We start from the raw sequence: 27,942 nt of genomic DNA, 5'->3' as shown, positions 1-27,942 counted from the left end.
ATGCATAACCAAATGACACTTCCTTTCAAACAATTGCACCTAATTGCAGACACTTGATCTTGTTGCACAACAATGACCCCCCACACAATTAACCCCTTGATATCGTACTTACTATATATGGATACGAATATATATGGATATACATACGTACAGACCACCCACGCAATGCAATGTCGTTCCCCGTTCAATAAAATTTCCATTCAGCTTGCAGCAGAGCAAAGAGAATATGATAAGAAGCAATGGGAAATTTGCATAAAGCTTTTAGCCTAACGACGCGACATTTGCTTTTTATGTGATTCATGGACCGCCCTCACTCTATGTTCATTCTTTTTCATTTTCATCCCAGAATGCAACAGCTCCCAACTTCCGCACAATTATTCAGCAATTTTAAGCACAACAATCGGTGGGCAGATGGGGTCGAATCAGGAGCTGGCGCGGATCTGGTTGCATGCCTGATTGCCTGGGGGCCAAAATGCTAGGTCCTTCGATTCCGACATCGACTTGGTCGCTTAAGCAGATTGAAACAATCTCCGGGGTGGGTAAGAGCTTATAGCATCTATGGACGAAGGGGAGGAGGGTTTTCTTTGGCTTTTAACTTTCGCCGGGACTGCCATTATTATTATTCTCCGGCGTCTGCCTGCAACTGTCAGTTGGGTAATTTATAATGAAGTTTCCTTATTGACAGTGGCAGCTTCCCTGCGAATTCCTGGCTCCCGATGCCCGATTCGCACTTCCGCTGCAGCGATTCTCCTGCAGTTGGGCATAAATTATGGATGCCTCCATAGTATATAATATATCGCCATAAATTGCTTGTCAAGTCGCGAGTCGACAGGCGAGCTAACTAAGATGCCGATGCCGATGCCGATGCCGATGCCGGCAAACAAATAACAATCAAAATCACTTTTCGACCCCAAGTCGATTTATTTATATGGGACGAAATCTCGGCACTGAGGCCTTAATCGCTGAGGCCAGCCGCATCATGAGATCGTCAATCGTTTTGATTTATTGCTATTTTATTTGCGCATATCCTTATTTGCCTTGGCCGCAAACTTCGAACCCCAATCACGGCCGAGGCTACTTTATTGTTCGATAGCTTATCAGGCAAAGGCAAAGGCAAAGGCAAATGCGAGCTCCTTGGAGGCCGGCAAATATCATAATTTTCGCAGGACACGCTGGCCTCTGTTTGTGTTTGTGCTGGTCTCGTCCTGTCACAATGCCGTGCAAGACATAAATCTGAATTAAATGCCATTTTGAGCGGCTCGCAAGGAGTAGCTGGGCGGAGAAAATGTTTATGTTCACCAAGCACATTGTCACTTGTTGTGGGCTCTTTCTTGGACTCAACTCAACTCAACTGCGGGCCAGAAATTCCGCAGGGAATCGCTGCTCAGTGGCCCGGGCAAATAAATATTAATCATTGTGTAATAATTTTCTGCTGTCAGCTAAATTCAAGCAAAGTATTCATAATCCACAAGTAAGAACCGCTTTTGACAAATCGCTTTGCGGGCTACTCGCATAAATATTTATATTTGTATTCATGCTGGCCGGCAGTTGAAATGCTTTTAAAGTGGCCAAAAGTTGGGCGCCAGTTGCTGATTTGATTTTTTCAGCGATGTTTCCATTTGTTTTCTCGCCAACTTTCGGCAACTTTAAATCAGTTTGAGATCCTTTGATGTGTGTTTTGGGCTTGGGTTCCGAGAAACGAGATTGCAATAATCAAAATGTAATAAACAGAGGCTCTAACACATCCGCTTTCAACTGCTCGGGTCAAAACCAAAATGTTCCTTATGCACGGGTCCTTTGTACGTGATTGTGTGAGTGTGGGACCTTCTCATCTTGCCCTTTGTGTGTGTGCGGCTCTCAGAATTCGATGCACGTAACGCATTGTTTGAATTTCATGGCGACTTTATGAGTTTTGTAATCAGGTTTGTGAGCAAACAGACCCAAAAACACACACGCAGTCTCGCACTCACGTGTTAACCTGCACATAAATATTGTTTCTGGTCGTGGGCTCTCCGACTCTCAGATTCTCAGATTCTCAGATGTGGGCGTGTTGACAAGCCGGCCGAGCGGCCAACCGCCTGTTAATGCTAATGAAACCCAAAGTTTGGGCTCCTTTGCTCGCCTATTAAGCCATTTTGTGGTCTGCAAAATCCACTTAAAACGTCTGGCGGCAACAAAATATTTTATTGCATGCCTTTGTGCGCAGACATTACCTGCACCTCTGCCTCAACGATCGGTAAAAATGCTCAACAATGTGATTTATACACGCTGGAAGCACTTAAAACTAGACACACTCTTTCACAATGGACTGGCCACGCCTCCGGAACGCCCCTTTTGTTGTTTGCTGGCACTTTTGGAGCTCTTCCAACGCTTAGAGCTTAGTCAGCACACGTGGAAAAATAAAAATCAGATTAAATTTTTTTTCTTAATATTAAAATAAAGGTAATGATATATAGGATTAATTTAATTTTAAATAATACACCATTACCCACCGTTCCTTCTAGTTATTATAAGCAGATTTTTTCATTGCAGAATAATCACCTCGTTATCCTTGGGTTTTTTCTCGGTGATATGCTATTGTCTGCTTGCCAAACAAAAGCCTCTCTGCAGTTGATGACTAGAAATTAACTAAGCAGCAACAGCAACAATGTTGCCAAGAACGAAACAAAGGGGCTTTCTCAAAGACCAGGGGCAGCACCCCGCAACCCGCACCCCCACCAGCAAAAGCAAACAAGTAGTATTTCCAACCCCTCGGTTTGCATGTCTGGCTATCGGCTGTCCACTCCGGAGCATTAAATAAATATTTGCCATGCTCTGCAGGAATTTTCAGACCCCAAGCCCAAGGAACACATCCCTGCCTGCCCGTCCGACTGGGAAAAAAATATTCTAAATATCATATCATCAGCATTTTTCGATGGAGTCTCGGCCTGGTTTCCATGGGGCCATGCGGTTTCGGGGCTGGGATCGTCCAGTGTTTACCATTTATTTTTTGATTTGGGTATTTAAGGTGTGGATGGATGGGCCAAGTTGGGCGTGCGTGTCCAAAAGAGTGTCGCAGTGAGTGTGGAGGGGTGAGTACGTGAGTGTGTGTGTGTGTGAGTGTGTGCGGTTGTGTAGGCAGCAGTGTTGACAACTTAAGTGGAATTTTGCTTGCTCGAGCGTTGCAAGCATTAGCTTTTATCAGATGACATTAATATTATCTGAAGGACAGTTATTAGTTTGGTTAGATGCAGACGCATTCCACATTAAACGACTTAGAAAGGCACTTTTTACTTTCATATTTAAAATTATATTCATTGCTCGCCAAGACATCAATACTAGTTTAAGTCTTCTTACGAACGTGGTGGTCGTACAGTATAATGAAACCATATATATTCGACTTTATCATAGAGCGCCTAACGTTGCTGGAAAAGGGATTCTTCTTGGTGGTAACGGGTATGTTCTTGTGATCACCCTTGTGAGCAAACATAAGACCATGTTCGGGATGAGCAACCACCGTATAATTGTCGTTGTCATTCGAAAAAATCTTCCTGGTCTTCCAGTCGTAGAAGACTATATCACTCGGCTGGGGCTTCAACAACTTCCGCTCCTCGAAAACCGCCCTCCAGTCGACTGCATTTGGTCCCTTGAACCGGTAGTTACGCAGACTGGCCTCGAAGTCTATGTAGCCGGACTTGGAGAACCCACTTCGTCCGCTGATTTCCAAAAAGATAATGGTCTGCATGTGAAGATTTTCTATTATAAATATATATTATATTACATTGCGTATTTACCGATATCTCCTGCTGGACGTTGCCATGTTCACGTTCGGCCAAAGCCCAAAGTGCTGGGTCGGTTCCTTTGAAGTACTGACTATAGTATATCTGAGCTGAAACCGTCGGGTTCAAGAGCTGCTCCACCTGTTTCTTCACGTTCAGGAATTCGTCCTCTTCGTAGAAAGAGCGGTGCTCCCGATAGCCGAGTTTTGTGAGAGTGATGACTGTTTTGTGGAAAGGCAAGTACCGAAAGTCCTCCACGGTCGTAAAGGAGTGCAGATACTCCTGGTAGTTGTTAAACTTGGCAATGCTGAAGTCCGTCATGATGGGCAAATATTTTAGAACGTATTATGTTTCTACAAAAGTGTATTCTCTGTATTAAATCTGCTGTATCTCTGATTTAAGAACGCAGGACTGCTAGGTGTGCACTAAGCCACAGTATGAATATCTGTTTCTGCCGTTCATTAGCTTTATATGAGAGCCAAAACAACCACAACTTATGAACATCAGTTGTTCACAAGAACACATAGAACACATAAACATATGTTAATTATTTATATTGAAACTAAAAATAAATAAAATAAAACTCATCTCGTATAGGAATTGGTTGGAATCAATTAAACTAATTTGTTTTAAGGCACGTATCCATTCTTTTAAAAATACAATTTTGCTAAGCCTTTTTTTATATATTTTTTTTCAAATTACAAACTATTACCATATTGTACTCAGGCCCATGCTTAGTTTGATTTTCGTACGGTGGCTTCAGCACGTTCAGTCTGAAACCGCAAATATTACCATAGTTTAAATAATCCGTATCATGAATACCTCGATTTTGTGGAATTTTTTTAATAAATTTCGAACAACACGCTCTGTGGCGACTTTTCATTTGGCGCATTATCCAAATACCGCAATGGGCAAAAATATGCATTTATTCATTTATTTTATTTGACTCTCTCGACGAGCGTGTTTAAAAGAGGGTTGGTGTCCGAAAATTCCATGCAAACAAAAACATGTTCACTTCTAAAGGAGACGTCTTCAATGGTGAAAATATTAAACCCATTCTCGACATTCCCCATTCGATATACGTGGATGCCTATGTGGATTATTTGGACAGAATTCCGGGCTGGGTTCAGCAACCTGCGGAACCGCCATTTATATTTATCAACACTTTCGTCTGTGACGTAATTTCCGGTTCGGCACGCACACATAAACAATCGTGCAGCTGACATAACAAATCGAAAATGGCCGACGCGTGTTCAAAATTTGGAAGCGAAATAATTAACTTGAATGCTAATTAGTTGAATTATCAATGAGAGGCTCAGTAAATCCGCCACTAGTATTTATTGACATTAAATCGCCGTAATGTCAGAGGGGGCGTGGTAGTCCATGTTTATGGCCCAGTGGACTTTGTTCGTGATAACCAGAATGTGTTTTAGCCGCATAAATCCTCATTCAGGCAATGGGCTTTGCCAGGCATTTAAATATATCAAGTGGCAGGACGGCCCAGATACTCACTATTATTTACATGGCCCCCATCAACAACTGCAATATCAGCAAGTTCTCCTTGGCGTATGTAATTTAAGACCACGGCATAAATCATCAGGACACCCGCTCAGACAATTTTGTAAAACACTCCGAGTGTCCCTTCCTTGCCTTTCCTTTCCGTTCTGCTCCTTTCATCTCCTTAGCTGAGTGGGCATGTGTTGAATAAATTTATTGTTGTGCATAATGCTGCCCAAGATCGCAAGCGTAAAAAATTGCCATTATGAATATGAAGTGCATTGCGTTTAAGGATGCAAGACGACTGTTCATACGCGGAAACGGGAGAGTGTGAATGATGGCGGCGTTTAAGGACACGTTGCATCAGCAGCCGCAGCCCGTAATTATGAATATTAATTGCAGGGTAAGCGCCGAAAGTGTCAACCGCAGGATGAAGGCGTGACCCTGTGAGGCTATGCAAATGTACGCAAAACTAATGGTGCAAAAACGGAGTCCATGAATAAATCACAGAAGATTAGGTCCCAAATGATGTGAAAAGGGATAAGGCCGCAAAAGTGTCCATCTCACCAAAAAAACAGACGCACACACGCACGCACACATTCAAAACACAAGTGAACCTAAACAAATAGGACCAAAAAGTATTGGCATAGAAAAGGATACGACCAGAGGAAGCACAGAGTTCATATCAGCCTAAATGCAAGTCTTCATTAAATTTGCATATGTCGATATTTTGGGGCTTGCCACATGTCTCTGTAGAAGCCCAACAAGTTTCATTTGCAGAGTATTTGTAGAAAATATGCGAATGTCTGAACAGCTGAGAAGATTTCATAAGGTGAATTCAAATCCCCAGTCCAATTAAAATTTCTATACACTTTCTCATATCCTTTGGATGACTGCCTGTAAATGGGTTTCACCAATCCAATACTTTATAGAACGTATTTTACAACAAGCCATATCGGTTGCTCAATATGGAACCTAAAATTCCAAATCGAAGGACATCAGGGCGAAGTCGTATTCGTATTTCTCGGAACTCGGTTTACGGGTATATTGAATTTTATTCTTCTACTTGTAGGGCTGGCTGAATTTTGTGTAATTATTTGCCATGTGCGTCGGAAAACTTTGCCATTTTTGTGAACGAGTGCACTTCAAAGTTTATGCGCCAAGTGTTACATGGCGTATACGTAATTTTTCATTTCGGAGCCAGATTCAAGGCACTCGCAGTATGTCTGTATCTCCTCCCTTTAGACTGTCATGTTTTACATGGCCTTGTGCGTGTGTGTAGTTTTGAGTGCTCTTTTCCCGTGCCCTGTTGATGTTTAGTTTTTAGACAAGCCGGCAAATATATTCGAATTTTATGCAAATTTTAATTGCTTTACTTTGCGATGGAAATTTACGACCGCAGCCGTGGCGAAAAAAAAAAAAGAACAAGAGGACTTTAGTGCGGAGGATCATCTGCATAAACATTTTAGTGGTGCTAAAATAAATAATAGCCATTCTCGGTGGTTAATTCTCGACGTTGTCGGCAATTAGCCAAGGAGTCAATGGGGCAACCGGAAAAACAGACCATTGCGCTCAAGGGGTTTTATGGCCCATCTCAGATTTTGCTCGGCAAGATGAAGAGCTTTTCTCGCACAACCACGCCAACAGACCAAAACGACTTGCGAAAAGTTCGAAATTAATTCGCAGAAATCACTCAAAAGGATTTTCAGCTGCGCAGCAACACATGTGTCCATTCGGCTTCCTTTCCGCAGCATTTCCGGCATTTTTATGTGTCCTCCAGCAATTTTGGACAGTTGACTTGCTAGACAATTGAGCCAGCTGAGTTTTTTATTTGATTCCCTCTGACAGACTTCTATGCCCTTTTAATGGCCAGCTAATGGTTGACCATGGCATTTTTATCGTTCCTAACTTAGCCAGCTTGTTAATTTATATTTGCCTTAACCCTGAGCACAAAAACACTTGTTTTACCATTTATATTATAGATACTTTTCGGGCAATAAATATAGAAAATGTTAACTTTATTCATTACAACTAATTATATCAAGAAATATCATAATTTCAATATCCTGTAAATTGTTAACAAGAATAGCATATGAGCATATATTTTTTATTAAGCAAACGTGGGTAATATTCAGCTTGGTTTCAGCTTAATACGTATGATGTTATTCCGTTTAATATCATTTTAATCTTTAACGACTCGCAATATTGAAATAACATATTGTATCGGTCTGGTCTGGAGTCCTAGGTCTGGACCTTGGGGGCGTTTCCCTGCAGTTGTTACTTTTTACGAGCATCAATTTCTGCCACATTGACATAAATGTGCATAATAACCGAAATGCTTTTTACATTTCCGCTGCAAAGGAAGTCATAAATAAGCCAAACGCTGACGGGGCAGTCAAGCCCGGCGTCTTCGCTGTCCGGCATTATCCGCAAAAGGAGGCGTGTCCCCGCCCATAGAGTTTTGTGCTGCATCTGCGTCGCCACGTTGGGCGCAAATCAAGTTATTACGGCCCATGGCTGGACTCTGCCACTGCGTCACATATGGCGAGCATAAATAGCACCCATCCGCCCCGTTGGCCGGCTCACTTACTGCCTGAATGGGAAACGGGCTAACTGGCTGGCTGGCTGGTTGGCTACAAACTTTCTTTATGCGCTTTCCATGAACATTTCGTGGCAGGTTTATGTATTTAATGGACTTTGCACAACTTTCTTCAGCTTTCTTTGGCCCTTGCCAACTGGCCCTTTCTTTTTGGCAACTGAAAGGGCGTCTGCAACGCAACTTTGGAAAGGCTCGGTTTGGACGCATTACGTCCATTGGCAAAGTTTTGTGACGCCAGCATTTATAACCGCTTTAGTGTCCATTTTCATTATTAGCCGGCGAAACCCACACAATAGCAGAGTGCGTGGGATTTTATGTTCAATTATTTTTGTCGCCTGCGCAGCACATTCGCATTATTCGCGGCGCCACAACATCCATAAATAGCTCAATGCATTTCATGCGCTGGCAGCATCAAATACCAATCAAAGCTACAAAAATAATATTTTTGGGGACACTATTTGAACACTAAACCATTATTAGTAACTGGTTTTATTAAATCTTAACTTTACATGTTAACTCTTCTTATTTAAAAACAACTTTTTGTTGTAGCTTAAGAGCTTTTAATCTGACTGCTGTAAATGCCTTTCACCATCAACCTTGGCATTTCACGCAGCTTTGGATGACCTTGAACTTTCACCACGAAAGGAAAAGCAGATAGCCAAAAGGGCCCTTTTGTTCGCTCGGTTTGAATACATCCTTTGAAAGAGTGCTTTGCATACGGCTCGGTCGAATTGAAAAGTTCAAAGGTTAAGCGAACCCTCGCAGGCAAATACGGTGGTCAGTTGCAAATGAATATGCCTACTAAATCGTTTATTATACTCGGCTGCCCTTTGACCTGTTTGGGTATGTGGAAATCTTTTCATTTTGCGGTATTTAACATACTGTGTAAACTCGTATTCATTCATATGCCAATACTGCAGAAGACATGAAACTTGGCATAGAGCCGGCGCCGAATAGACGTCATGAGGCAGCAAAAAGCCAACACATATGTAAAATGGCACTCCCTGCGGAAAATGTCCTCGCAACATTATTAAAATGTTGTCAGGCATTCCGAACAAGTCACTGTGCAGTGGAGTTTATTTGCAGCATACATATAATATGTTGCATGTTGCGACAGTAAAAGCAAATGCAATATGGAAGATACAAGTCGAGCTATTGCCTTTTTAAAGCTCTCCCGCTTTGCTGATATGCCAGTATTTTCACTCTTTTGCATTAAGTATTAAATTAATAGTAAATATTTTGGTATCCTACCTAATATCTTCAGTTTTTGTTTAAAATGCTTTTATAAAATTAATTTTTCGATGGAAGACCACATATTAAGTAAACATTAGGGCGGAAATACTTGTCAACCAAGATATGATGAGGTACTTAGGATTGGCTGCTGCCTTGAAGTATATAAAAATCGAACAGAAATGGACAAAATGAAATGGTATCAACAAGCGCTGACAGCGGCGACAACGACACTTATCGAATGCGAAATTGATGAGCTAGGCAAATGACAGTCCGGCTGGGAAGGCTCACGTCCCGCGTCCTCGTCCTCGTCTGCGTCCTCATCAGCAGTCCCAGGTCCCAGTTCCCAGTTCCCAGTTCCCATTCCCGTACCCAGTTGCCCAGCTCAATCCTCCTGCTCATCCAGCCACCCCAGGCGTAATGAAGGCCCGGCGGACTCTGTTCGATAAATTCCCAAAATTGGTTCTGACTTAAAGTCAATAAAAGTCCACTTAAGGCTTCATTGTTGCCCGCTTTTTTGGATGAAGCTGGAGTTATCCTGCTGCTGCCGTTCTGCTGTTCACAAAATTGTTTTTTAATGCGCGCACATCAATAGACAAGCCAAATAGTCCATCGCAAATTTAACTACTACCATTTTCGTGCTCGATTTTGTAGCTTCTGCAGTGTTCAGCATCAGATATTAAGCGACAGCATGAATGGTGCTGCTTTTCCGGGGGGTTTTGCTGGACCCCAAGGATGGTCTATTCGGGGGATGATGTTTTCACAGTTGGTCTTAGGGCCTTTTACCTGTGAAGCCAAGGATTAACATTAGCGATGCCCAACAAGTGTCGTGGTCTAAAAACAAGGGATGACAATTTACTCAATGAATACCATTAAACCCACGTACTAAAATAATAAATATGTTTTTTAAATAAATCATTAAGATTTCAATTGCTTAAAATCAGAAACTGGTTACGTTCGAATTATGTTTAGTTTTAGTAGGGTTTTAAAATCATTATCCGTTATATACTTCCTATACTCGAGTTTTGCATCTGGCCAGCATCACTGACTCAAACATTACCATGCATAATCGCTCCTCATAAATGGAATCTTTTTCCGAAAGCTTCTGAATATAGACCAATTTGTGGACAGAGATTTTGGAAGTGAAGCCCTTCCCCTGTATCTTTTTAACGAAAACAATAACTTTTGTATGCCCCTTTGCTCTTCTTTAACGGGCTAATGCGAGTTTCCCAACAAGTTTCAGCAGCGATGAAGTTTACCCTGGAAAACCAGGTTGCCAAGCCGGGGATGAGGAAATGGGAAGCGTGTGTTGCTAATTAGAACACATTTCTTCAATTTAACCCCCCGCAAAAGTCAGGGAAAACACAAGCAAGTTTCGGGGAAAGCTGAAAACTCCGGGTACAGGTCGCTTTAATGAAACAAAATGGGGGTTGATGAACACTCGTGATGAATATACGCGCAATTATACCTTAAGGTAATCCACTGTCATACCTTTGTTAAGTCGATTCCAATGAAAACACTTGAAACTTTTCCCATGAATGATGTTGTTGTTGGCTCACGGAGCGCGTTGTTGTATTTGACAAATATTTATGCTAATAAAAGCGGCATCACCGTAAATATGGCCTCCCCTGAAACACTGTTGCTGCTCTTTGCGGCCAAAACTTTCACGAAAGTTCAAACTCCAGTTGTGAGCCATACAACCGAACAACCAAGCAACTAAACAACCGAACAACCACTGAGGGACAACCCACTGCTGCGGTCGATGATGCGAACCTAGCCACATCAGCGAGCAACCAAAGAAGTGGGACTCGCTGAAACGATTTTATGCTTTTAGAGTTTTAATATTTAACAATTTAAAGTGTATTTAGAGCAAGCGAAAGTCTTAGAGCACCTTGCTTTTAAGCGTTCGAGGTAATGATCAATTGTTTACCACAATACTAAGCATAAGTATGTATATTTTTAATACAGAATTAGGGTACAATTTGTAATTCGAATAGAAAACTACATCAAAGTTTAAAGATATCGTGTTATTTAGCTTAAACGGGCAGTGCTTTTATTCAATATACCCGCGTATCATAAAATAAAATTTGCTAAAGAAATCGACATTGTAGTGTTAACATCTAATAATCAATACATTATTTGCACATTTTGTTTTTCGTTTCCGTATGCCGATGGAAACCGAACTGTTGCTCAATTAGAAATGCCACAACCCTCTAGCCAAACGGGCTTTCCGGCTCGACTTTATTAAATTAACGTTTCATGTTCGTTTAATGAACAAAGGAAGACGAAAATAATGATGCTCGAAAGGAGGAGGCGTGCTCCACAAGTGGGGGAGGGAATTTTGGGGCAAGTCAACGTGTCGCATACTCACCGAAATACAAAAATAAAAGACGCAAATGCGAAAAACGCCGCAAGATGTTGCCCTTGCTCCTGATGTTGCTGCTGTTGTGGCTGCTTTTTGCGTAACAAGCCACTCTAATGACAATATTGGCACTTACAACAACAATAACAACAACCTCAACAGCCACAACGAACACAACAACAATAATAATTTTTGTGGTTATTACCAAGATTACAACGGCAGAAGCAATGACAACTTTTTGTGCCCCACCCCAAGCACACCTACACTGGAAGATGAAAAGCTACGTTTTGGAACAGATAAAGGATAGCTTTTTAAATTTGATTTCTAAGGTTGAAGTTTTAAAATAACAATAGTCCTAAATTGATTCTAAGTATTGAATACAAACATTTTATTTTACAAAATCTGAATTGAAATAAAAATCAAACTTAATGTTGTGTTTGAACCAAAGAACTTTCTTAAAAATATACATATCAGATAAGTGTTAAGTTTTAAAGAAAAAGTTGTTCGAATATGTGCTTCTAATTTTGTATATACACAGATTACTTCGTCCCAAGTAAAGTAAACAAAAGGATAGTTATCTCCCAGATAAATTTTCCGTGTGCACACATACAACTGTCAGGAAAAGAAAGAGAAACATGTCGCACCCGAGGAAGTCAAACTCACACACGTGCAGACGCACCTACACATGTACAAACATTTATAGTCTACTTAGAATTTAGCGACATTTGCCGTGGCGAAGAAGTATCAAAGGAAAGAAAAGCTGCAGAAGCCGACGACGGAATGTTTTCATTTTTAATGAAGGCACGTAAAATGCGAAAAAGTCCTACGCATTCACACACACACACATGGGCGGGCTTTCATAGATTTGCTTTAATTATAATTCCAGACGCGTTGTTCACATCAACAACAATACAGGCGCAGACCCGCACACTTGTACTTGAATTATTATATGGCAGTCGCACAGTAAGCCATTACATCTGTGTGGCCACAAAATGTTTTTTCATAAACTAACATACACACACCCACACACACAAAGGGCTCTTGAAAATTTAGAATGTCCTGTAGGTGGTAAAAAGGCGGAAAAACCACCCTGCCGCACTTCAGTTGTCTTGCCTGCGTATACTGTTTTTTGGTATTATTTTTGGTCCTTTGTTCGGCTGAAATATTTATGCATTCGTATGACAAAAATTTTACAACAGTTGTTTTGTATACATATTGTATATTTGCCCTTTTGCATGCTACTCATCCAACTTCTTGGGCTTGTAAATTCTTGATGCGGCAATTTTGCAACAAAAATTATCTCTGCTCTTCTGGATTATCACAAACTTTTGCCAAATTGCAATTTTCTTAAAAGAAAACATAACAAAATAATGGTGTAGAATTTTGTTATGCTTTACGTGATGAGTTTACGTTTGCCAGTTCTAATTAGTTCCTGACTTCATGTGTACCGTCAACTTAACATATATAAACTAAAAATGTTTATGCGTCAACCGCTCAGTTTACTACTCAGCATAGCTTCTTAAGGGTATATAAATTCTTCCCAACTATGGAATATGTTCTTGTGCTTAATATGAAGAACTTGTAGCAGTACATTTTAATCACATTCTATTTGTTCGATTTTATTTTACATTTTTCATTGCCTATGTACCGACTTAAGCTCAAAATTTGGTAATTTAATTATTTATACAGACTGCAACATATGCAATAGAAAGGACTAATCCCAGCATAAGTCCCATTTGATTCCAAGAGCAGCTGTGCTTTATGCTCCCATGAGGCCACATTGTCCGCTGTTTTCTGGTTTGAGGATAGATTAGAGGCGGAATTTGTAAATACAAACATATTTTTAGAAGTGATAAACACTTGACTCTCAATTGGAAAGCCCACAGACACCTGGATGTCAAAAAAATCGTTGCAGTCAAGTTGTTTTTGCAAACACTTGAATCGCACGCCAAAGACTAAGCTGACAAAGAATGTGCTCAAATATGAAAAGCAGAACAAGAACGATATGCAGCCAAGATTGGAAATAATATTTATTTGATATTTCCCATTGCCATCGATGGCAAGAACAAATGGCAAATATTTGTGCAAGTCTCAAGCAGCAACTTAAGCCAAAGTGCACACAATCCATCGTCCTTCTTCCCTCGGCCCATAGGATGTGCTTAGGCATGCAATAATCTAATGTGCAAATATGAATAGTGAATGTGCCAGGCGGGCGAGCACAACATGTTACATGCCACTAAAAATCTAAATAAAGTGCCAAGAAAGGCGGCGCAGAAAGGGAGTGCCTTTATAGGGCGCAATGCAGTGAAAGATGTTGGCTCAATAGCTTCATCACATATATATCTGAATATATATTGCGATTGTATGGGAACTTTGCCTTCGGCCTGTTTGCAGAGACTACGCCGCAGACCGCCAGACACGTGCACTTGAAAACGCCAAAGTCAAGCCCAACATCGACGCCAACGCCCGGGCCAAAAGTCAATAATAATAAGTTGGGGGATTCGGAATACAAAAAAATCCAGTCAGCAGCTGGATAAAGAGGGTGCAGCGGGGTAACACATACTCAGACAAATTCGCTTGAAAAGGGTAAAGGAATGTAATAATACTTAAAACTTGAAATTCGACTATGCCGAGCAGTTTACAAGTGCAGACGTGCCAGTTTGGAGGCAAAACATATAAAAACTGAATGCTAAATTAAAACAAGGTATAAGTATATACTGCAGCCGATAACAACGGGTTTTAAATTTATTTGATATTAAATTATTTGTTATTTGTTATTAAATTAAACTAAATTCGAATATATCCTTAAAAATATATGATGTTTTATCAGCCCTACTACAGATAACTTCATGTTCAATTCTAAAAAGAAAAAAAACCTTTTACATTTTTTCCAATTCAGGCTGTCTAGTTTTTGTTTAATTCGTTGGCGGCATCACTGAGCCGCAAAGCGTGGTCCCCACTCCGGGCCCACTGGGCGTATGAGTTATAAGCGAAGTTGCCGTAAGCCGTTCAGTGAGCTCTGTCCGCCCTGTTGGCCCTGCCCAACTGTCTGACTAGCTGGTTGCCTAGCTGCCTGGCTGCCTGGCTGCCTGTGCGGGATTGGAACTTGGAGGAGGACTGGTGGTGGGCACGTCCCTATCTTCGGCTGACTGTTAGCACTGCCTGCTTGACTTCCAAGTGGCATTTACTCATTCTTTTCTTCACATGTTTGCCCTGCCTCCGCAACGGCTGCAGTCTGCCTGCCTCGATTTGTCATTTTGCTGCCAAGACGAGACAGAGGCTGGGCGGCTAGAAAAAAAAAAGGAAAGACGGGGGTAAAAATGAAAAAGCCCTCAATTCTGTGCATACTTTTGTGTGTCGAATTTGAATTCAATTTCCGACGCTGAAAGGTTTTTAATCTTGTTATCAGGCAGCTGCTCAACCGCCTGGCATGCAAACTTGAGGATTTTCTGGCCAGCAACCCTTGTTAAACGTTGAGCAGTTGATTAGCTTAACCTTTTTGTTGTTATGCAATGCCCTGCGGCAGGCGATAGTTATTCACATATTAATAAGTCCACATGCTCAGTTGGATTCAATTGGAAAGGCAGAGGAATTTTGTTTGGACTTCTGAGGGAATAGCTCAATTTTTAATTAGGAAAATTGTGCAACCTTCCAAGCTTGGGTGACAAATAAGCATCGGAGAATTTTATAGTTTACTGGGCCTACATATGTGTAAATAAAGGATAATAATATAAATACAAGATACACCAATAAGATAAAGTAATAATAAGCTTTGGAATTGATCACTTATTTCTTATTTCTAAATACTTATATTTTTAAGCGCAGTATTAGGGTTTATTTTTCAGTTACATATACTAAGTCCTGTTCGGGAAACCCCACAAATCACACCCCACTAAAAGAAGAGCCTGTGTCACACAATTTAAAAAAGATGGGTAAAAGGATTCCAGTGTTCATTGGTCAACGTTTGTCTGACAGTTAGACACTTTTTTAGGTGTCCTTTATTGGGGCTTAATTAATTTCTTGATAGTATGCTGTTCTGACCACTCAGCTGGCATTTATCCCACGAATTTTCCAAGCCTCTGCAAAACGTTGGTCCCGAATAGGAAAATGGCAAACCGAGATATCGATCCCACGTCAGAACTTTATTAAAACCCACCTGCAGTGGTATATTGCCAGTCACATGGATTTATTTGCGGCCATTAAATGTCAGAGCGACTGGAGCGACTAGAGATTGCAACGGCCTATCGCAAATCGCAACCGGATAGTCAGCTCACGCATTTTGCAAATTTACCACCGCCTAGCCGGCCAACAGCCACACCAAAGTTGCGGCAGATTATAAACGTAATCCCGGGCGTGGGCCACGTATTCCGGAGTCCTATAAACCGTAAACTCACGCACTCGCCCGCAGCGTTGGCAAATGCCACGTAGCTGCGGAATCGCGGAGCCCGGAGCACAGAAACATAAAAGAAAGCATTAAAAATGGCAAACAAAATGGCAAACATATTTCTCCCCGACGCGTCGCCACAGAGGTGAATAAAAATTAGCACAGTTGCCAAATTCCACATTTGTTTAGTGCTTAATGTTTAGCCACCGCCGATTTGCATGCCAAGCAGGTGCTCCATAATTTATCAGCGAATGCAAATGTCGAGAAGCTACGGCTCTGATTTATACACTATACTCGTACAAGGTACTCGGCTGTAAAATGCTACGGCGGAAATTGTTTTCGACATTTAAATGCCAACTGACATTCGGCAAACCGACACCTGCGTCGCCATTTCGTCTGGGCAAATACAGAAAAATTTTGGTTAAATTACGGGGTGTTCTCAGTAAGTGTATTTAAAAAGGTCTTATTAAATATTCATGCTTAAATGAACAAATAAATCATTAATTAGGCAGTGCCAATTTTAGTATCTTTAAGAAATGGAAAATTGTGGAAATGAAACTCATGAAAAAAGTATAATTTTAACAATACGTACTTTTAAAATGTTGTGCAAATTTCTTTTGCAATTCCATGCTTAAAAGTTTTGTAAACTTATAATTATATTTATTTGATATTTTTGGAACTCCCCGAGAGAGCAGAGATTTCGATCTGCGATTGCAATTATCATCAATTTAATCAACAAGGTTGCAACGCCAGTGCAAATAAAAATCGAGAGTCGCCGCCATAATTTTGGTTTATAGCCGGGAATCTGTTAATGCGATGACTCTCAGTTGGCGCTCTACCCGCCCTCCTGACCACCTCACCCACTTTCAGGCCCTGTCCAATGGCGCTCATAAATAAAAATCACTGAGGCTTGAATTTTGCATAATTCCCTTTTTTCTTGTTTTGGCTGCACGCGTAGCTCTGCAAAGTGTAGTAAAAAATGGTTGGGAAAATTGCCCGTGTACATATATAGCCAAAGGTGTGGGTAAAAATCTCGGTGTGTATTTCTGAATGGCTACTGGAGGAGGGGCGTGTCAACGGCCTCTGCCACTCCCACTCCCTTTCCCACTGTGGTCCCCCATGCATCATGGTGTGGCAATTTTCAGCTTTTATGTATTTATTGCACATGAAATGCATTCCACAATGCGCCGGTAATTTACCAACTACGCCCCGTTGCCGCCCATGAAATCCAGCCCAGCCACCCACCAGCAGCCACTTTCAATGAATGCAACTGCAATGTGCAAATACCAGATATTTGCAGTTAGGGCTTCGGTAAAGCCCGACGATCCAATTTGTTTCCACAAAACCATGTTCTCAGAGCACTTATGACACTTTTTTAAACGGAGTTACACGTCATAAAATTATACAAGCTGCAGCCAATGTTAAAGTGGGACTTCCCTTCGAGCATGATATCTTCAAAATAGATGTTTCAATTGTTATATATGGCAAAGTTTTACATAGAAGTTTAAGAACATGAAAATTTGTGAAAAATAGGGCAATGAAATATGTCATTTGTAAATTGACTTTGTGCGTAAGTCATGTAATATGCAGCTTGTGAATAACTCTCGTAATATTCTTTGGCCACAGCAATTAGATTTATCCGAAGAGCCAAAACTTTCCCATTCCGTCCCCAAAATCCCTCTCCCCAGAAAGCCGAACAAGGAGAAAAGTTTCCCAGCTCAGCAGATCACGAAAATCGTTCCACCAGCGGCACCCAAGCCACCTCACCCAAAAAGAAATTGGCACATTCGCTATCCAACCACATTTCGCCTACCATAAATCCAGACAAAAGGAAACTTTTTGGCAAGCGAGAATTTATGCCCGGACTGCCGGCCGACTTCTTAGCGATTTGTTCAGGCTTATAATTCATGTTTTAATTGGCAAAAGTCGAGGGTCGAAAAGCGCAGACGTCGAAGAGGCGCATTTATTTATGACTCGTTAAGTGCAAAATATCTGGCGCAAAATCAAAATATGCAGAAAGCCCCACACCCAACCGACTGCGGAACACCAATCTAAATCATGTGTCTGTTTATGGTAGTGCCTAGTAGCGACCACAAAATCGGGCAGAAAAAGCCGCTGCCAAGTTGGCAGCCATTAGGCTAATTATAAGCGTTCTACGGCCAACAGAAAGCTAAGCCCCGACGAGCATTGGAAACGATAAGTCCCGTATACGGGATCACGAGGGTCACTAAAAGCCCCTTATGCCGGGTACAACATAAACTACAATAACAATTAGTCGGCTTACGAAGTCGAAACTCGGGGTTCCAGCCCAAAAAGCCCAACCCTCATCATCAGGCGTAAAAGAAAAGTGTCCACAAAGTTTGTGCGTAAGCCCTCGCAAACAGGGTGAATCTTCGGGTGGTTCGAGCTAGTTAGCCAGTTCGATCCGTTGGGGTTAACAAAGGCCGTTCGAGACTGTCGTTGTGCCAGAAGTGGGCCGGGCTAAAGAGTGCATGACATACGCTTTTTACAATTATTTACTGACACTTCCGAGTCACGCCCCTAGGTGTCCTGAGAAAGGTCCCCTAAAAAGGAGACTCGTTTTACTAGTACGATACACATGTGCAGATTAAGGCATGCTTTTTGCTGCCCTAAAACAAAGCTCCTAAAAATAGAAGTCATGGGAAGAACACTGAGGAAAACAAGGGATCTTATAATTTAAGCTATGAGATCTTTAGTTCTTTGTTGATAAAGAAACCATGCCGTGTAACTAAATGTACTTATATATGTTTAATGAGCCAGATTTATTTATTGCATGAACTTGGATTCCGAAAAACTCCTTAGCAAAAAGTTGCTAATCAAAGCCTCTTCATCCGGAGTGTAAACACTTCACGAAGTGTATCTTAGCCTCAGCGTTTTGAAAACAAACTTTGCCGGCTGCTTTTGTTATGATTTCCCAAAAGCCAAGACGGGACACTGAACTGTGTTTGTCATCGGGTGACAACAAAGACTGGGAAAACTGAAAAGGGGAGAACCTCTCCACAGGCAGTCGGTGAAGTTTTTGCCAAAGTGCTTCTCTGCTCGCAGTTCTCTTTTAGCGAGTCCTGTGAATCCTGCGAATCTGGCATCGTGTTTATCACACGTCAAAGGCGCTTTTTGTCTTTTCCCAAATCTGCTTCAATTTGAGCCAAGATGAGCGGCATATAAAAAGTTTCTGTTGTATAAACATTGTGTGATTGTTAGAAAAACATGTGCCAGTGGCACAAACACATTCATGCAAAAGGAGAAACGCCCACTCGAAACAGGAAAAGAAGAAAAATTATAGGATTGCAAATACACTGCAAAGTGGAGTAATTACTTTTTTAAGCTTGAAGTTGTTTATTGCATTATAAATTAGAGTTACTAAGTATTTCGGAAATTGAAAAGTGGGACTATATTGTTTCCGGCCTTTTCTATCTACGCGATATTGATAATAAAAACGAGTATATTTTATTTTGGATTAAAGTGAAATTCGTTGTAAACCTTTAACAGGGAGCGCTGTACTTTTGCAAGGGTATAATGAGAAAAAGTTGGGAAAAATCGAGAAAATCCATGGAAGTGGGGAAGCGCAAAGCGAACTCATCAAACAACGCCATCATCTGCATATGCCACGTCCTTGTCAGCGACATCCTCATTCCCGTTATGATGAAAAGTCGCATGTTTTCCGAGCAGCGAGTGTAAGTGTGTGTACGAGTATGTGTGCCAGTGTCTGTGTCACAATAAAGCCGCTTTTATAGTCCTCAGATTAGGTTAATCCGCTGGCTGTTAGCTGTTGGCTGTTGGCATCGCTATCTGCTCGGCCTTTGTTCTAATGATGGAAATGAGCGTGTGAAAAGCCGGGCAATAACTCTTTCTGTTATGTTGGCCCTAATGAAAGCAGTTACGCTTTATTGTGCTCACGCACACACATTCCACGGCGAACTCGGTTAAATGAACAGCTCCTCCGCGCAGCGAAAAAAGGATATTCAGGTCCCAGGCCACGCTTTATCATAATTTACGATGTATTAAGTGATTTTAAACATGCTGCTTGCTGTTGCTGCTGTCTTGAGCAACCTCTTTGACACACTTACACGTACAGCTAATGACACGAAAATAGTTATTTAGTTTAAGGAAAGAAGCCTCCAAGCTTATAAATTAATAATTAGTACCCTTCAGATATACCATAAATAAAAAATGGTTTTTCCATCGGACAGTAAATGATTATGTTTTGCAAATATTTAACAAAGTGTAAGAAGTTCCGGCGAAAGGAAATGCTATTATTCTTAGCCCTGCTGTACAAAACCTCCACGCTATCTCCATAAAAAGGTGTGGCATTCTTTTGAGGGCTCATGCAGTTGACATGTGCCAAGGAGGTTGATTAAATTAATGAAATAAATTATGAGCTGCTCATCACCGGCTCACTCGCTGCTGCCTTTTAAATTGAGTGCGCGCCATCTTGAAATTAATAATGTGACATGTCGCAGGACGAAGGGCAGAAGACGGGGGGTCCTACTCCTTGGCAGGTGCCACACAAGTGTGTCGTGTCCTTTTAATTCTGCTGCAAAATAAATGAAGTGCCTAAGCCAGCGCAGACTTAAGTTGCCTGTCTGAGTTTTGATTTATGCACGGGCTTGTATTCTTCGCATCCCGCTTAAATTTATGCACTTAATTTCATTAATCCGAACAGTGCGACATCACGCATACGCCCCGTTGCAACCAGAAGCGGAAGCAGACCAGACAGTGCGTTCTGATTATTGAATTGAATCGAATTGAATTTGCTTTTTAAGAGCCATCTCTTCCCAATCAAACCGCATTCTCATCTGTGGCCGAGTAATTTCCAATAAAAGTGTCACAAAATAAAAGTCCTTCTCTGACTGCAAAACGCACCACAAATTCGTTAGACGTGCAGCCCCAAAAAATCCAATAAAAACACAATAAGGCCGGGGCCATTGGCCACTGACTTGTGTTCTGCTCTCTGGCTCCCCTTTTAGAAGCAGCTACAAAGCAATGCATTTAAGTGTGATTATTTCTTCCGACAATGTGGATTGTGTGTGAATTGCAACTGCCGTTGTACAGAGCTCATGCGGAGCATTTGCATGCAGTCGTTTACGTTGCTAATACACCTGAAAAATAACCATAAGGATGTTTGAATAGAAATACTGTTTCACAATATATTCCCTTAAAAATATCTTATGAAGCAGTGAAACAAAACCACTGTAAGTACGCAATAATAAGTACTTTAAATCCATTGTATGCACATTACAACCGACCCCAATAAAGTCGCAACAATAATTGAAGCGATTTCCTTAAGTGCATGCCTTTTGCCAGTCGAATTCGAACCCAGCCTGGGACTTGAACCGTCTCACCCTGGCCAGAAATTAACAAAATGCATTGCACGAAGCATGGCGAATGCCCACCCCAGTCGGAGCAACGGACCAACAAAAGCCACCAAATTAGCAGAGGCACACAAAAGGCTCCAGAGGCGGGGCAGTGTGTGCTGCTCACAATGGACCACCATGGAATTCCATCAAGTCGGCTGGGGGAATGGCAGAGGTAATAGAACTGTCCAAGAGGGACTTTATTCCGAAGGAAGGGTCGTCGGGGTCTAGGCCATGTTTGCTGCCAGACAGTTACAATGCAGTCGGTTGACTTTTGTTGGCCATGTGGATACCCTTAGGCTGTCACAGGAGGCAGTACATAATGTAAATCGCATGGTAAATGTAAAGGAGCAATTCAAAAATGCTGTTTCCCAATAACTTAACTAAACAACACTAGACAACAGAAAAAGATAATTAGAAATTCAAGAAAATATGAAGCGGTAAGTTATAAATATCAGACCTATGTACTTTTTAATCAATAAGGAGTCCCAATATGTGTGATTATACCCACTGGGATACCCTCTCCTGCAAGAATCACAATACGCATATAAACAGTATACACTCTCGGACGAACATGAAAACGGAACAAACAAAGGCCGATATGCAAATTAAAAGTTACATTTATTCGAGCTTCCATTCCGGTGAGCTATAAAATCAAGAGCAGAACGGGTGTGCATTAAAAATCATCCTCATCATCGTCATCGATGATGGCCAACCGACGCCGCTTGGCCGGCTCGCCATCGACTTTGGCTGGCTTTTTGCGAGCCAAAAAGTTGGCCTCCTCGTCGCTGTCCTCCTCGGCATTGGCATCCATGTGGCCAGCATCCCCATCCTCGTCATCCCGATCGTCGTCGCTGCGTGGGCGTTTGTTTGTCTTGTCGGCAGGCAAGGCGCCATCATCGTCGTTGTCGCTATCCGAGTCAATTACATTAACGCGACGTGCACGCTGCAGGGACTTATTGGTAATGTTTTCTTTGTCACCGCCGTTCTCATCCGCATCCTCGGCGTTCTGCTCCTCATCCTCCAGTTCCAGCAGGCGGGCACGATAGTCCTCCGAGTTGAAGTTAAATGCATCATCGTCCGCCTCTTGAGCGGCATTTGTTGACTCATTTAGAGCCATATCGCTCAGTTTGATTTTAGTGGCTCGCTTGGCTCTCAATTGGTTAAATAAATCATCCGTGTTCGGTTTCTCCAGCTCCGCCTTATCTGCCCTATCATCATCGGAGTCCTTTGACTCCTTGGCTTTCTCTTTGACCTTTCGCTTGGCCTTCTTTTCGCTGGCCTTGGGCTTGTCCTTGGATTTTGGGGGAGCACGTTGCTCGGTTTCGTCATCGCTCTGGTTGAACATAAGGCTATCAAGTTTTCGCTGCTGCTGGGTTGCTATGTTCTCCTGCCGCTGTCTGCTGTGCTTCTCAAGGAAGTCCTCCTCTTCCTCACTTTCCTCCTCCTGCTCTCCCTCCTCATCTTCATCTTCGTCTGTAGCCTCGTCTTCCGGCTCCACATCCACCTCCTCTCCTGCCAGGATTTTGGAACGTAATTGCAAATCGGCAGAATTGAGATATATGGGAATACGCCAGTAGGCTTCCATTCCCGAAATCGGCGGCTGCATGCCCAGGGAGACCAGGACCTTTTGGAAGTCAGCATCTTCCATGGCATCCTTTTGATCCTGCATCAGTGGCAGGAGAGGCACGCCATCGTCGTCCTCAGTTGCTTCCTCGGCATCTTCGCTGGCGTCTTGCAGGCATTCCTGCAGCCACTCGATGGCCGATTGATACTTTTCTGAATCCACCTGACCGATTAGAGCTTTGATGGTGCCCACGTGCAATGGTGTGCGTACCACCTGACGCTTCTGGGCTTTTTTCGGCTTGGCCTTAGGCTTCTTATACCCCTGCTCCTCGAACATGGGCTCCTCGGCGAAGTCGTACTCATCGCCCTCGCCCTCCATTTCTGGTTGCTCTTTCTTGGACTTGCCTTTGCCACGCCCCTTTTTGGCGGGCAGAATCTCTGATTTATCCGCTATCAAATGAATCTGAAGCATTCGCTTGATGATCTCCTGTTTGGTGCGCCGCTCAGCGAACTCATGGACGATTCGCTCCAGGCAGTCTGAAAGAATAAATAGCATGTGAAATCAAAAAGTGACTTCTGTACTTAATGCCCCAAATAACTAATCAATTTGGATTTAGTTGCGTGCCCTTGTTTCAGGACCTACACTCATCTTCAGCTCTGTATACTCAAACTGATTGTCCACTTACCCGGCTCAATGCGATGCTGATCATATAAGCTCCTTAGCTCGTCATCCTCTTCCGGCTGCCAGACGTTTTTGCCGCTCTGGGCGGACTTGGTCGAACGCTTGGTGGGCGCCTTGAACAGCAGGCCCAGTTCCTTTAGCTTCTTCAGGACAGTGCGGCGGTTGCGCGTCTTGTCGACCAAATTGTCCAGAATCCAATCAATCACATCTGAAAGAACAGACACAATTGGGTAGTTGTTTTCCGTCTATTCCTGGCCATTCTCTGCCTGCTGCCTTTTCGAGTGGCTCGAGTGCTGGAGCTTTGATTGCTTCCCTTCATTTACTACACTCAAGGGCAGTTTTGAAAAATGCAGATGCAGTGCGAGCAAAAGCGTATTTCCCGTATCTCAGAACTACTTTAATGGTTGAGTAAAATTAAATATGTATCTCCGAAAACTATTTCTTAAAGATTCGGGTCGGGTATTTTTAGAAGTTTCGATTGCATGGGCTTATAGTAACAGACTTCTTATAGTTACCCTTATCGGTTTCGGGATTGCGCTGGTTCTCCTCGAAGAGGAAGCGCAGCTCCGACTCCTGTTCCTCGCTCCAGGCTCCTTTGGTGCCGCTGCAAGTAAAGTTAATACGATAAATGTAGGGCCAGGACTTTTCAGCACACTGTCTCCCCGTAATTTTGGCTTGCCATGCAAATGATCTGACCCTTTCACTACTGTCCGTGGGGTGCAAATACAATAGAGACTCCATTCTCGCCGCTGGCCATCATTTATCATGTGCCAACTAAACGACAGACGATGAAGCTCCGGCTCAGCTCAGTCAATCATGGGTCCATTGTGATGGCACCACCCATCCATTCCATTCGCTTTAACCTCAAAGATGAGGAGACAATGGCCAAGAAGCCCGTACTCACGCTTCATAGGCGTCACAATAGCCCGACTCCAGCTCATTGGCCTCCCTGATGCCTTTGTAAAATAATAACTCCGCATAGATTTTGGGATTAGTCGGGGCCACCTCGACAAATTTGCGCACCACAAAGATGGCCAGGCGGCGCAGCTCCTCCTGATGGACGTCACGTTCCACGCTGAGGACTTGTTGAAAGATGCGAAACAGCTTGGCCTGTGTGGAGAGCGGGTAAAACGCTGGTTAGGTTGTGCTTGAAATTCAAATGAAAAGTTTCTGGAAAGACAGCCACAGCCACAGCCTCAACAGCCTCCACCTCGTCTCTTTTCTCCTCCATTTGGAATCCTCTGCGGCTGCCGCCTGCGGTTGTCTCTCTGCTGAGCAAGATATCATTTGCAGTTGGCAAAAACTTTATAAATGCCACCCCGCACCCGGACAACTAACCCTAAAAACAGCCACCTCCCCATCCAAACCCAATGAAAACCCCTGTATCGTTGTCGACTGTCGTCGTCCGTATTTGGAATTTAATTTATCCTATGATTGCGCAGACCCATTAGTGGTTTTGACTTTGCATATGATGCTACTTTTGTTTTGCTTGTGGCCAGACTGGCAAGCAGCAGTCTGCTCCTTTTGATGGCCTCATGGACATGGATAGCTGCAGTCTTTCACTGAGGCAAAAACCTCATCTTACCAGCTTACCGAAAAGGGAAAAAATTAACTAATGTTAATTAAGGCTTACATCAGGAAAAACGTTATCGCACTTCAATTTAGTGAACGCTTTATCAAGTTCTTAAAGACTGTTGGTACGGTAAGAAATGTTTGATGTGGAAGCTTAACAAATTGCCGACTAAATTTGTCAATGTTTTTTAGTAAGTAAATGTAAGAACATTAATAAAATACAAATAAATAATTCACAAACGCAGAAATATTTCTGTTCAGATTTTCTCCATTTTGAGATCTACATTCTTAAGCTAATAAGTTCGTTGGTGTTTTTTTTCAGTGCTCCGTTCCTCATTCTCGTCATCGTCATAGTCATTTTCGTCCTTTTAATCGTCGCTTGTGCAGAGCAGACATTGAGCCGGCTTAGATGATGCTGATAGGGAACCCATGACGCCTGGACGGAGGGACGCGAGATGATGGACCACGGAGTACGAAATGCGAAAGACGATAGAGGAAAGGCGGAAGGCGGAAGGTGGAGACACTCGACACCGGCTTTGTCCCCCAAAATGCGATGCCGTTTTTGGCCGCTCCAGTGATTAGCCATTCTCCGTTTCGCAGTCATTCTGCAGTGGTTGCATGCCACTCTGTTGCCCGTTGGAAGCCTAAACCGATGGCTTTAAGCAACGCTTTAAGCCGATGAAAACGGAAAAGTGGGTGGATGGGTGGCTGGTGGGCTGGGGGGCTGGGTGGTTAGGAGAAGGCCGCGCAGCCGGCTGCTGCTGAATGTGATTTATGAACTCTGCCCGAAAAGAAAAGTTTAATTGCCAGCCGTGAAAAGCAGCATAAGCAGTTGAAAAGAAATCCGGAAAGAAGTGGAAGCACTCTGCGCAAGGTAGAAAATTAAATGCTCTACAAAGAAAAACTTGGGACAGTATACAACATTTTCAAACTTTGACTTCAAGATTATAAGATATTATTTAAAAAATAAAGCAAAAAGTAGGGATTATTATAATTCAAAAAAGGAAACGAAACGTTCACATTCAATTTAAAGAAAAGGGGTCAAATCAGCCCTGTGGATTTATTTAATGTCAAACTTGAACACAATCGCGGTGGACTCCTTCCCAGGGGCACTGAACGAACTCAAACACAGACATTTGAATATTTGAGTCGCTATAGAACCCAACCGATGCTGTGGCTCAAGGCAGCGCGTGAAAGGCTTAAAAAGTTCAAATTCCAGCTGACAGCGGAGGGACCAAAAAAAGCCCATCGCCAAACCCGCTTAAAAAATTGTATATATACGCGCAAGGCAGTAAATATCGTTTGTGGCTTTGGACAAATAGAAAGAAGGTCCGCTTAATTTGTACAAATTACCATAAAAATGAAATGAAAGCAGCGACAGTAAAAGAAGGATGGCAAAAAGAAAATGAGCGGCAGCTAAGCTGTGGCATTTGTTTTTTGCGTTTGACTTTGATTTATGTGCAGGTCGCTTAAGTGGATTTAAAAAAGGGGATTGCATCCACTACTTATGGTATAAGTAAATATTTAAAACTCAATGAAAACATATTTTTAACATAAGATTATCTCACCTGAAATAGCATTCCCGAACATTTGCAGCCGTAGGCAATGCGATGTAGAATAGTCACGGCCGCTTTCAAGGATCTAGTGGGTATATCCGCCCAATCCGACAGGACTAAAGTGCAAGCCCGGACGATTTTCGGATTCAGCAATCTGGAGGAGAGAGGAGAAGGGAGAAAGAAGAAAGGAGAGACGGAGGTCATTATAAACCAAACTCAAATCAAATTATGCTAAATTTAACTAATTATGATTTAAGAGTTTATCCAGGCGGTCACCCCGAAAAACAGCATCGACCGCGGCAACCGCAAATGTTCCACACTCGGCGCAAAAGTTTTAGAAACATTTGCAACAACAATGGCAATGGCAATGGCAGCACAATTAAAATTCAACGGGCCAACCAACTTGACGTCATTTTATTATAATTGTTGTGGCAGGGTGAGCTGATGTTGCTGCTCTGCGAAGGATGTTGCTCCTGTGATGTTGCTGCCGTTCTAAGCTGCCTGCGGCATCTGTGTGCGCCGGTTTCCAGTTCCAGTTCGAGTTCGAGTTCGCGTTCGCGTTCGCGGCCATAAAACTTTTGGCACAAGTAATTTCTGACACTAATCCTTAATTAGTAGCCACGAGCACTGACTCTCTGGTCTGCCTTTCAATTAAAAATACAATTACAATTTTCAACACGACCATCACGGCACAAAACCGCCGTTCAACCGAGCGGTCGGTCGGCCATGATAACTTTTCAAATAACAGCAGTTAAATTTAAGCGATGTTGCCCCTCATCCCCTCCTCCATCACCCGCCATGGTTTGTATTTCCCCAAATGGAAAAGTGTCCAGGAGCGGTTTGGCCTTGATTCGAAAACTTTATGGGTCTTGGTCTAGTCCTAGGCCTATTTACCTGCGAGCGAAATCATCAAATTTGAACGTTTTCTCGGTGAGTCCATTATCTAGCCGGTGGATGAGAGCAGGGAAACGGGGTGGGAAAACAGGCAAATGCCATTTATTAGTTGAAATTTCCTCAAATTATTTTCATATTTATCGCAGATTTATGCGATGAGTGCTGCCCTTTCTTACCCTGCTCTCCGTATTCTTCGTTATCCAAGTCATCGTCCTCATCCTCGTCCTCGTCCTGCTTTTGCTCCTTTTCGTTTTCCTTATCCTCAGACTCAACTGAAAATTGAAAATATTTTTTAAGTATCAGGTCTAATCTAAATGCCAGTAATGGTGATTGAATTTCGCTGGAAATACCCAATTTTGGGCAGAGATATTTAAGGAATGACATACCATTTAAGCTGAAGTATCAATCAAATCATATATTTTAAATGGATTTTGTGTTGAAGAAAATATATACTATCTCGTGATCTA

The 27,942-nt window shown here is 42.4% G+C and overlaps 2 protein-coding genes across 3 annotated transcripts in view; both read right to left on the bottom strand.

Annotated features, from left to right (window-relative positions):
* Positions 1–3,266: 3,266 nt before the first annotated feature.
* Positions 3,267–4,166, bottom strand: LOC120452141 (cilia- and flagella-associated protein 299). Of its 2 annotated transcripts, none has more exons than XM_039636230.1 (2): positions 3,774–4,166; positions 3,267–3,718 (listed from the first exon to the last, which is right to left on the bottom strand). In XM_039636230.1, exons 1-2 carry the CDS (start codon positions 4,077–4,079, stop codon positions 3,323–3,325), a joined length of 702 nt encoding a protein of 233 aa, XP_039492164.1. In that variant the 5' UTR covers positions 4,080–4,166; the 3' UTR covers positions 3,267–3,322. The 2 variants fall into 2 exon arrangements, with proteins under 2 accessions (XP_039492164.1, XP_039492165.1); XM_039636231.2 differs by having other exon boundaries at positions 3,267–3,695; positions 3,774–3,930.
* A 17,641-nt stretch (positions 4,167–21,807) lies between these two features.
* LOC120451191 (protein timeless homolog) overlaps positions 21,808–27,942 on the bottom strand; it is a 69,472-nt gene continuing 63,337 nt past the window's right edge. The window contains exons 12-18 of the mRNA XM_039634639.2: positions 27,652–27,747; positions 27,476–27,524; positions 26,594–26,735; positions 24,358–24,563; positions 23,969–24,057; positions 23,458–23,661; positions 21,808–23,308 (exon numbers count right to left, since the gene is read on the bottom strand). Coding sequence (XP_039490573.1) covers positions 21,882–23,308; positions 23,458–23,661; positions 23,969–24,057; positions 24,358–24,563; positions 26,594–26,735; positions 27,476–27,524; positions 27,652–27,747 — 2,213 coding nt within the window. The 3' untranslated portion in view covers positions 21,808–21,881. The remainder of the gene's footprint in view (positions 23,309–23,457; positions 23,662–23,968; positions 24,058–24,357; positions 24,564–26,593; positions 26,736–27,475; positions 27,525–27,651; positions 27,748–27,942) is intronic.

The sequence above is a fragment of the Drosophila santomea genome, chromosome 3R (genome assembly GCF_016746245.2).
Source record: "Drosophila santomea strain STO CAGO 1482 chromosome 3R, Prin_Dsan_1.1, whole genome shotgun sequence".
NCBI lineage: Eukaryota > Metazoa > Arthropoda > Insecta > Diptera > Drosophilidae > Drosophila > Drosophila santomea.
This window is presented reverse-complemented; position numbering and strand designations above follow the sequence as displayed.